This window comes from Cynara cardunculus, unplaced genomic scaffold, assembly GCF_001531365.2.
Source record: "Cynara cardunculus var. scolymus isolate 2C unplaced genomic scaffold, CcrdV1 Un_Scaffold_509, whole genome shotgun sequence".
NCBI lineage: Eukaryota > Viridiplantae > Streptophyta > Magnoliopsida > Asterales > Asteraceae > Cynara > Cynara cardunculus.
Window position 1 is genome coordinate 160,398 of NW_020200583.1, and position 11,706 is coordinate 172,103.

General features: G+C 33.6%; 1 protein-coding gene across 1 annotated transcript; it reads right to left on the reverse strand.

Moving 5' to 3' along the window:
- On the reverse strand, positions 1-7,443 carry LOC112501756 (uncharacterized protein At1g32220, chloroplastic). Its single transcript, XM_025105469.1, has 8 exons — positions 7,233-7,443; positions 5,302-5,401; positions 5,127-5,215; positions 4,812-4,867; positions 4,215-4,361; positions 3,135-3,260; positions 558-871; positions 1-161 (listed from the first exon to the last, which is right to left on the reverse strand). Exons 1-7 carry the CDS (start codon positions 7,358-7,360, stop codon positions 591-593), a joined length of 927 nt encoding a protein of 308 aa, XP_024961237.1. The 5' UTR covers positions 7,361-7,443; the 3' UTR covers positions 1-161; positions 558-590.
- Positions 7,444-11,706: the final 4,263 nt, after the last annotated feature.

Below are 11,706 nucleotides of genomic sequence, written 5' to 3' on the forward strand. Positions count from 1 at the left end.
AGCATCAAATGGAGAAAGTTCATTTAAATATATATCAAGAGCTCTAATTCTCAATTACAAGCCTTCATAATGCATCTTTGTATTGCATATCATGCAGTAATTACTCGTTACAACTTCGTATATCGATATGCTATACGATATATCTATATATAATTATATATACGCATCATCGACTATGCCACGATCGCACCCGCTTACACTTTCACACCACCGGCAGCTTCCTTGATTTGGTTGATTGTAAAAATGCCAAAGAAATCGTCATCTTTTACTGCATTTACTGCAGCCACTGCAACATCATCGACACAAATAGGAGGAGCTAAAACTCGATCAACGGCTGGTAGAGAACTCAGAGGTTTGGTGAAGCTTGTCGTGGCACGGATAAATCTTTCAAGCGGTTCGCCTATCAAATCGAGCGGGATTTCGTAATCGGCCATCTTTCTTTTTCCTAATACTCGTTTAAGTGGTAATATCAAACGTTTATAAGGTGAATAAACGACACTTTATGTGTTTAAGTGATAATATCAAACGTTTCAAACCGATGTACGACAAGAACTTTNACGCATCATCGACTATGCCACGATCGCACCCGCTTACACTTTCACACCACCGGCAGCTTCCTTGATTTGGTTGATTGTAAAAATGCCAAAGAAATCGTCATCTTTTACTGCATTTACTGCAGCCACTGCAACATCATCGACACWAAYAGGAGGAGCKAAAASTMGATCARMGGCTGGTAGAGAACTCAGMGGTTTGGTGAAGCTTGWCGTGGCACKGAKAAATCTTTCAAGCGGTTCGCCTATCAAATCGAGCGGGATTTCGTAATCGCCCACCTTTCTTTTTCCGTATATGAATCCAGGTCTTAATACAACACCTGCGTTAAGTAAAATCTCTAGACTTGATCAAGTTTCCTAATACTTGTTTTCTTGAAAATCGACACTTTCCTTTTATGGAAAGATTCGAAACCAACTTACGGATTTGATCGTTAAATCAATACAGAAAGAGTCATTTATTTTGTCGTTATTGAAGAGTATTTTTGCATACCGCAACAAAGAGGATACAACATTTGACGGGATGTGTCCACATTTTTGTTTTAGTTTGTTCCAAAATAAGGGGTTATTTGGTTGGTTTTCCATTAAGTTCTGTATGGATAAGCTGTCTGTGTGGATTAATCTGTCTGAATAGAATGAAAAGGTTTTTATTTGGGAGGGTTTTCTTCATAGATGGAAGGAGTGGTTTTTGATTGGGAGGGGCAGGTTTGGAAGAAAAAAAACTTGACTTTCCGCATAAAGCTCTCCCCTAAAAGCTTACTGAATAAGCCATATTCTATATCATTTAAGTCACTACCAAACAATCATTTATGGCTGACAAAAAGTTGTAGGTCTCATTAAGATGCTAACAAACAGGCCCTAAGTGTCCACTTTCAAAAGTAAGTCCCTAATTTCCAACTCAACCTTTAATTATGAGATGGAGAAATCTTTTACTCCTATGATTAAGGGTAAAATCATCATTTAGTTAATGGGCAAAATGTGCAAAATAGAAATTTGCTATCATAAATTTCCTTATTATAGCATTGTCCTTCCAGTTTTTCTTATTACAACAATGACCTTTCAAATTATTTTAAAAATGAGGTGGCACATTATACTTTAAAATTTTTAACCATTATAGCATTAGGTAACCTTTTGATTTAAATTTACTCATTATACCAAGTCTCCATGCCACCTCATTGTCCACATAGATTGTCCACATGTACTAGTGATGTGACATTTCTTATTACAACATTGTACTTTCAAAATTATTTTATTATAGCATCTATTAGTTCTTACTACAACATTGTACTTTTAATTTTAATATTTTATTATTTAGATATTGTACATATTATTTAATAAATATATTAAATGAATTAAAAAATTTCTAAATTATTCGTTAATATATTAATATTAATAAAACTAGTAAAACACGATTTATCTCACTGATATTTTTTAAAAATATGTATTTTTTGAAAAAAAATAATGAAAATTGTTATTTTTTTACCAAAAAATATCATCTTTTAAAGAATATATTATACTTGTTTAAAAAAAATTACTTGACGTATAAATATATTAAATTAATTAGATTTTTTTGAATTATTCATTAATATAACAATATTAAAAAAATTATACATAACAATTTATCTCGAACATCTTAAAAAGAACTTTAAAAGATATGTATCTTTTTGAAACATAAAATAAGAAGTGTTACCTTTAAATAGTTATCTCGAAGATAATATATCATATTTATTTAAGAAATATTTTACTCCAGAATATTTAATTTGCATGCAATTTAATAAGAAAAAGTCAAAAAATTAAATGTTTTTTTTAAATCATAGCAATGAAAAATGAAAATCATAGATAATAATTTAAAATAGGTTTTCTTTTTGCTTGTTATTTTAGTCGACGTCATCCACATCACCTCATTGAATCCAAACAAGTAAAAAAAAGTAAAAGGGTTAACCGATTTAAAAGGTAACAGGTTAGTCATTGCTATAACGAATAGATTTTCAAAGTACGATGCCGTAATGAAAAAATAATTTTAAAGTACATTGTTGTAAGCCTGTAATAAGAAAAAATGAAAGTAAAATGCTATAGTATAGAAATTTGTGAAAATAGGTTGCTATTTCATGCATTTATCTCTTAGTTAATTAAAAAAAGTGCATTAGTCACGTATTTCTAAAATTATGTCTTTTCTATTGTGGACATCTAGTTTAGAACAGAGATCAATGCTATCGACATATCGTTACAACTATTGACGGGCAAATTGGTAATCTTGGATTCTTTTTGGGACCGAAAGCGTACCTTTCTCCATAATCTTCAAGTTAACAAAAGGCTAAATTACTAAAAAAAAACCCTAATAGATTACTCTTAAAAAAAAGGTTTAATGGTGGGGACCTCATGGCCCCGTGGTCCACATTTTGTGAACCCTATTTGCCATACCTCATAAGCAAGCACCGGAAAAGACAACATGTCCTCCCCTGGAAAAGAACCCGGGTGGGCACGCCCAAGGCAAGGCATTTATGGAAGGAGGTGGCCACTAGGCCAAGACCTAATGGTTTAAGCAAAAATCAGATGCCAAATGTGAAAAGATGGGTTGTGAATTACCAGAATTTGGGTATTTGGAAAGAACCTCAGATTCGGCTTTTCGCTTTCCTGTGAAGTACCCAGACGAAAGTAGAAATGACGGTATGTTATAGTCATGCACCGAGATCAAGATAAACTTCGGAATTCCTGCAAGAAAAATGGAGTCAATAAACTATTTGTATACTACTTCCTCAATCACAAAATAAGTGTTCATGTTTCTATTTCAGAGCATGTTTGTTAGTAGCTTAACGAGCTTAACGGGACTCACAGCTTATTCGGTCAGTTATACGTGACTGTTTGGTATTGGCTTGATAATATAGGAAGTGGCTTATGCGGTAAGCTTTTAAGGGGGAGCTTTATGCAGAAAGCCAAGTTTTTTTCCAAACTGTCCCTCCCAATTAAAAAATATGTTCCTTCCACCTATGAAAAAACCCTCAAAACAAAACCTTTCGCAATCTATACAGATAGATTCATCCACACAAACAGTTTTACCCATACAGGGACTTAATAAAAAACCAACCAAACAACCCCTTAGTGTGTCCCAAAATAAGTGTCCGCTTTCAAAAGTAAGTGCCTACTTTCCAGTTGTGTCCTTATTCATGAGATGGAGAAATTCATTACTCCCTCTATCATTAAGGGTAAAAATTGTCATATACTCCCTCCGGCAAAATAAGTTCCACAGTAGAAATAACACACAGTTTCAAACATGCATAATTATTACATTTTTTAGTTGACTAAATGACAACTTTACCCTTAATTAATTTCTCTCTCTTCGCAACTCTTAAATATTTGTGCATTAATAAAGGATAGATTTGAGAATTTAGTCATCTATTTTTGAAAATTGAAACAGAACACTTATTTTGGAACAAATATAAATAGAAATGTAGACATTTATTTTAGGACCGAGGGAGTAGTTGATTATAAAGTTCAATAATTAATCTCTAAAACTGTTTGCCTTTTTCATCGTTGACATTTATTCTGGAACGAAGGAATATTATCAAATTGCCGTTAAAGAGGCCAAAAAAGCTTAAAGTCATCAACAATATGTTACCAAATATGTGTCGGTCTCATGTTACCATGACACGGGAAAAAGTATCATACCATATTCCTTGGCAGCGGTTACAGCAATAACATTCGCTTCACCGTTGATTCGTTGCATTTGTTCCTCACTACCAAAGCCTCCTAGGGTTGAAATCACCGCGGTAGCACCAGGAAGTACCTCATCCCAATTTACATAGAAAACATCTCCTGTAAAGTTGAATAAATTTGTGGTCAACCAAAAAAGAACCCGAAAAGCACCAAACCAAACCCAAATGGACGGTTTATCCTTGAGGGTCAGCTCAACTGACAAATAAAGGCTAGACCTTGGAGCTTCTTAGGGCCACTGGGGATTTTACTGGCTATTATCTTCAGCGCCCCATGGGATTAATCAAACTACGTTCAAACTGGCCCAGACACCCACGGTTACCAGAGGAAGGGAAAAAAAACCCAAATGGACCAAAGGAGTGAGTACTATTGAGGGGTATTTTAGGTATTTTGCTTTATAGTCCCAATCTATGTTACTTCTCGATATTTCAACTGGCTGCTAAACTGCACCAGCCCTTTAACAGGGATTAATCTTTTCATTCATCTTGACTATTTATAACTATCTAAACTGATATAATCACTTGTTCAATGGCATTATAATCATTAGCATACCCGTGATCCAAGTCACCTGATCTTCCCATGAACTCAAGGTAGTCGGCCGTCCTGACCTGAAAAATTTGATTGAAACGCTTATAGCAATGGGTATCAAGCAACCTTTTAAACTATTTATCAGGTCATCTACTTCATTTACGTGACACAATTAGGGTTACGTGGCTGACAATGCGTACTAATTATTATATTTGAATAGACCCTTTACAATTAAATACCCGTTTTGCAATTTGAATAAGGAAGTCGAGTAAAAACCAAGATAAGTTGGCTAAGAGAAAGAGTTATAGATTAAACAATTTGATAAAGTAATTGGAGCACCTGCTTAGGCTTATGACTTCTATGCCCCTTGATACTGCAGCCTTGCATATAGCCGAACCGACAAAGCCACTGCCCCCCAACACTACAATCTGATAAAAGAACAAACCTTTATCTGCACGCTGACATAAAAATATAAAATGAAATGAAATAATTCATCAACGTGCTATATTCAGACCTTCTCAGCCTTGATATTTGCTTCAACATCTATGGTGACGGAATTGGTGTCCTTTATGCCTGCATCGGCATAGCTGCATTTGACACCAAACTTCAACAAGCTGCAAAAGAGCCATCTCATTAGACAATGTAAAGAACACACATTTGAAACTAAAGCAAATAACTTCTTGAATATATAATCAAATTGTGATTGTCTGCTTTTGAAACAGTAAACCAAACAAACCCAGTACATCCCACTCAAAAGTAGGGTCCGGAGGTCAAGGGTTATCAGTAGATCCCAACCTCCATGGATTAGCGGTAGATCCCAACCTCGAAATATCAATGTATGTTTCATGACAATGACTACTTTTCCAATAATGACACCATTTCCAAACATATCAAAAAGGAATAAAAAGAATAAAGGTACATTAGCATCCAACTCTGTGGTTTAGTCGGTGATTCCGTATAGAATTAAAGTGCAAGTAAACCAAACTACACGAAACCAGTATGTCCCACCCGGAGGTGGGGTTAGGGGGTAAGATATAGGCAGATTTGACCTCTACCCTAAAGAGTAGAGCGGTTGTTTCCATTACCTAACCCTGGCTCGGAACTATATCTTGGCCTTCTAGGTTGTCCAGTACATCTCATAAGTACAATTGAATAACAAAATGTTGTTCCCATATCAGTATCTACCGGTACAATGCCAAACCATATTACAAACAATATGAGTCGATATCATGATTACTTACCAACTTCGAATCTATAAGTGAAAACCCTTTATCTTTAGTGAACTAAAACACATTGATTCACAAATTTCACCAAACATAAACTTTTGACTTTTCTTGGGTAACCATGGGTGTCCGGGCCAACTTGCATGCATCTCAAGTAACCCCATTAGCCCAAGCCCTAGTTTGCTAGTTGAGCTGGCCCTCATGGTTCACAAACATAAAATTGATGCCAAACTTTCAGGTTCAATCAAACAACCTCGAAACCACTCATACTCCAATTAGCAATTCACTAACACCATGCCATAAAAAGCACACTTGACAATACTCATTGATTAGATCTACACCCACAAAGGATTTTGAGAAAAAACAATTATAATTTAGAAAAAAGTTGTAAACAAATTGCACCAGCATTGAAACCTAAACGAGAAATCGAGCTACGATTGGCAACACTTTTAAGTCAAAATTAAGTAACCTCAAAACAAGAAACATTACAACCTCCTCACTAAATGTTTCTTACAGAATCACACACACAATCCATCATGATAATTGATTCACTAAAAGCCCTAGAAAATCCACTACAGTTTTTTCACAAAAACATCAAGATTTAGGTTAATTACACCATACTTTGAGTTGGGTTACCATAAATTCAACACAAATGGGACTTCGTAAACGTACACGAAAACTAGAAGAAAAATACCCCCAACAATAATCTTTACAAAAACATCACCGATTCTAAGAAACATAATCGAAATGCATCTATTCATCAAATTTAACCACAAGCAAAAATGATGCCAGATTTTCAAATTACAAATCAAATAAACTCAATGAATACGACTATAGTTACTAAATCACTTTGACTATGCCATACACACCCACACCTAGCATACTCGTTGATTTGAAGCGACCCCTCTATAGATTTACAAAATCCGATACCAACTAATAGAAACTTGTGGTGAAATTGCATCAACATTCACGCAAAAACAACAAAGTGAGATAAGATTAGCCCCATCTAAAGTTGAACTAAGCAACCTAAAACAACAAACATTACGATTACTGCTCGGTTAATTTCTCCCACGCAATCCAGAATGTTAATTGATTCACAGGAACCCTAGAAACCCCACTATGGTTTTTCAAAAAAAACATCAAAAAATTAAATTTTAACTAAAATTCAGAGATGAATTCAACACAAAACGCACATACAGAGGGATGATGATAGAGAGCTGACCGATTGGTGTGAGAAATGGGGTAAGATACATGCGAACGGATGCTAGAAGGAAAGAGAGGTGTTGAATTTGGCGAATGAGAAGAAGGGAGTCTGGAAATGGGAGCAGCGTAAGATAGCGATGAAGACATCTTTGCTACCACTCCTGATTGAAACCAGGGTTCTCTCCTGTGTGGTGGTGGTGGTGGTGACTGATTGAAAGATTCATACAAAATAATCTCTATTTTAATTCGTCTAAAAATAAATAAATAAGTCCATGTTCTAAAGGGAAATTATCCAAAATAAGACGGACATAGTATGGTAGTTACATTCACACGTTCCGTCGTATTATTTCTTCGTCAAATAGTACAAAAATTTAGGTTCGTGAAAGTTGCAATCGTATTAATTTGTTGTGTGTTACTGTATATATTTTGAAACTACAATGAGAACAAGCTTTATTTTGTAGAGTTGGTTTTGCAAGGCTTTTATTTCATCATAGATCCAAGTTCGAATCTTGTTAGTGTCATTTTTTTAGTCAAATGGTGTCACTGTTTGGAAAAAAAAATCATATATTTGTTTCTTATAATCAAATGGTATTTTTTTTCTTATAATCAAATGGTACCACCATTTGAAAATATTTATGGGTTCGTCCTGCCCAAAATATTTTGTATACTGTACATTAACAAAATGATCATTTTTTAAAACTTTTTCACAAAATGACCACCAAAATTGCCTCCCGTGACGATTTTGACTATAAGGTATGGATGGGTCCCACATGTATACCATTTGGGAGGGAAAATCATATATTGTATCTGAAAATGGGAAAATCGCCCTCAAAAAGTGAAAATCGCCCCATGGGGGCGATTTTGACATCTATTTCGTCTTATAGTGAAGATAACTTATGACGCAACGATTTGACATATCAATGACGATTTGACGAGACATCATGTGCGATTTTCATTGGTATTTTATCTTTTTATGACCAATGTAAAGATATAAATCTTGTAGTATTCTCTATAAAATTGTAGTGATCCAAACATTTCTATTCTCACAACTCTTAACTCGCCACTTTGAACATACATGGAACCATCATCAATTTGATGTGATTTCATATTTGTGTTAATGGTGGTGATTTGTGTTCAAAGGTTAAGGGCTGCGAGAGTAAAAGTGGTTGGATTATTACAATTTTATAGAGAATACTACAAGATTTATATATATGCTACATTTGGTTCTAAAAAAGACAAAATACCAATGAAAAGCGCCCTCATGTCTCGTCAAATCGTTGCATCATAAATTGTCTTTAGAACTTCACTAGAAGACGGAATAGAGGTCAAAATCGCCCTCATTACGCGATTTGGACAAAATGAGGACGATTTCACATATATATATATATATATATATATGTGATTTTTGTTCCCCAAATGGCATACATTGTGTGACTCATCCATACCTTATAGTCAAAAATCGTCCATGGGCAATTTTGATGGTCATTTTGTGGAAAATCTCCAAAAGGTTGCCATTTTGTTAACGTACCGTGTATAAAATGGTTATTTTGGGTAATTTCTCTTTTATAAGTACACTATCCTAATTAATTGGAATTTAAAAAAAAACTTCCTACCATTAAGCGGTGTTTTTTTTATTTTTTAACTATTATTTATTTAATATTTTCTAACTCCGTCTATATCGTTCTCTTTCTCACCATTGCTATTTGCACATCTTAATAGAGGTGTTGAATGCATTGAAAATTGAAATCTTAAAAGTCAACGTTTTTGGGTCAAGTCCGTAACCATCGGTCCACAATTATTACAGATTCGACCCAAAACTCATTTTCCTATGAAACCACCAAGGCAGACACTTACAGATCTGTCCTCATGGATTCAAAAAAAATGGGTTTTGGACCAGATCCGTGATAATTACGAACCTGAGCCAAAAAACTCTAGCATTTTGTCATTTACTGGACCCGTAATAATTGCGGACCTAATGATTTTTGGGTAAAGTCTGGAAAGAAATGGTTAAGAAGTCAATTTGGCTGTGGAATATGTTCATTTAGGTCGAATTCTCTTGATTTTTACATTTTATAACGCTTATAGATTTTCATTTATATTCTTTTATTTCTATTTATTTCATTTTCTTTATCTAAAAATACGTATTTATATACAAATTATACCATTAGAAATATCTGGTCTATATTGAATATTTTTTAAATTAATTAATATATTTTAAGTTAATACATTTTTATTGTATTTTAGCGTATACATTTTTTTTTTCCAAAGTGTAACAAACCTAAAGTTTGTTAATTAAGAGAGCATTATGCAATTTTTGAAAAAGGATGATTAATGATTTTCGTGCAAAAGACGTAAATACTATTTTTAATGCTTTTTTAACTCTTTTTTATACATGAATATCATGTGAATCGGGTTTTCCGCATTAAATGTCCATCAAAAAACAAATTGTAAGTGAAGTGTTTGATCACACACACGCATATACGATGAATAAATGACGGTTTATGTGTTTGAGTGGAAATATCAAACATTTGAAACCGATACATTAATAAATTTGACATTTGTTAGAAACATAACTTTCTTAAGTATTAAAAAACCAAACCACAAGGGTGGTGTCTGATTGGTTTGAGCTTGGCTCCAAATGTCAAAAGTATTAGGAGGTCCCAGGTTCAAATCCAAGAAGGAATAAAGATCCCCTTGTGGCCACGGAGGTTCAAATACGGTGACTTCGGGCTATCTGCAAAGCAGATGGTCGTTCCGGGATTAGTCGGCTCGCATGACGGATTGGATATCCAGGTTAATAAAAAAAATCGTCATGAAAAAGCATCTCAAAAGTTGATATATAAATTTGTATTATAAAAGCCTGAATGGGTCTCAGAGTGTGTGATGAGCTTTTTGGTATATAAATATTATATATGCTATTTTTTTATAAAAAAAATAGGGCCTGGAAGGTGTGATATCCGTATATTGTGTCCTCTACCTCTAAAGAGCTTTAGATGGTTTGTATGGAAACCCCAACCTGTAACATCTAATTTATAATTTGCCCAAATTATTTGTTAAGTATATTTAATTATTAGGTTAAAGAGAATATTATGTGAGAAGTTGTGTTACATGTTATGTCAAAGTGGAAAATTTTACTTAGTGTTTTAATAATGTCCTTATAAGAGAACCTATGATTTAATGGGAGTTTGGGTTTGAAATTTTAGAATTATACTTCTTAGGAGTATATTAGAGGATTTGGGAAAAATTTCACGTCAATTAGATACGTAAAACTGATTTTTTTGGGAGATCTTTTCTGAAATATTTTGTTGGATGTTATAGATTATTTCTTTATGAACGTATAGGCGAAAATCTCATAGAAAACGGAGGTCCGAGCAAAAAGTTATGAATATTTTAAGTGTTGATAGTCAAAATGGGTACCTAGCCGGGTCAACCCAACCCAACCCAACTCGGGTTTTAACATAAGAAATTGGATTTTTGGCCCATTTTTCATGTCATTTGAGTCCAGAACTCACACACACACTAGAGGTGCGATTTTTCATACACATAGGCTTGATTCAACTCAAATCAAAGAGACATTACAAGATCTTTAAAAGATTTGATCATCAAGTAAGGTATAATCCATTTTTGCACTTGTTCTTGATTGACATTCTTGTTATATAGATTGCATGTTGAGATAGAGTTAGAGTTTCATATGAGTTTGATCTTAAGTGTATAAAATGAGTGCATTTTAGTAGTTATGGCTTGAAATGATCCTTAGATTCAAAAGATTCATGCAAGTTCATCATATGAACTTTGATTTGATTAAGTCAATGATTTGGGAGAGAATATAAATGATAAAATAAAAGTTGGATTTTGGTTGTTTATGTCAAATATGTTATATTAAGTTGAAATTCAGAAGTTGGAATAATTTGGAATCGACATGGTTTGAGAAAAATGTATGAAAATGAGAATTTTGACCTAAGAATGCATTGAAAGTGTGCAGATTTTGAAAAACTGTATAAAATCATAGAAAAATCCAAATGAGACGAGGTCAATTTTCTTAGTTAGATAATTGAGTTTAGTTTATTTCTTATTTATGATCAAGTCATGAATTCGAGTTTAAAATGGCCAAAACAGTTCTGCAAGCAGCAGCTGTACATAGAAATCTAAGTAAAGTGTTCAAATAGGATATGTGTATAACATGAGTTTCTTATATTGGTTGCTTATGAGATTTTGTGCATTTACTCTATGGGGTAATTAGGACATATTTTGATGTTTTGGAAGCATTCTAAGTGTGGTAGCTTGGACTTTCTTTGTGAGCTCATTTTGGAGCTTTTTGGTATTATACGGTTGCTCGGTGAGTTATATAGTTAATTGTTACATATTGATTTGAATATATATATATATATATATATATATATATATTGAGCATCAATGGTATGGTATATTATAGTGTGATTTGAATTTGGAATTCTATGATCTTAGCATCCTCTACGTAATTGTTCACTTGGTTT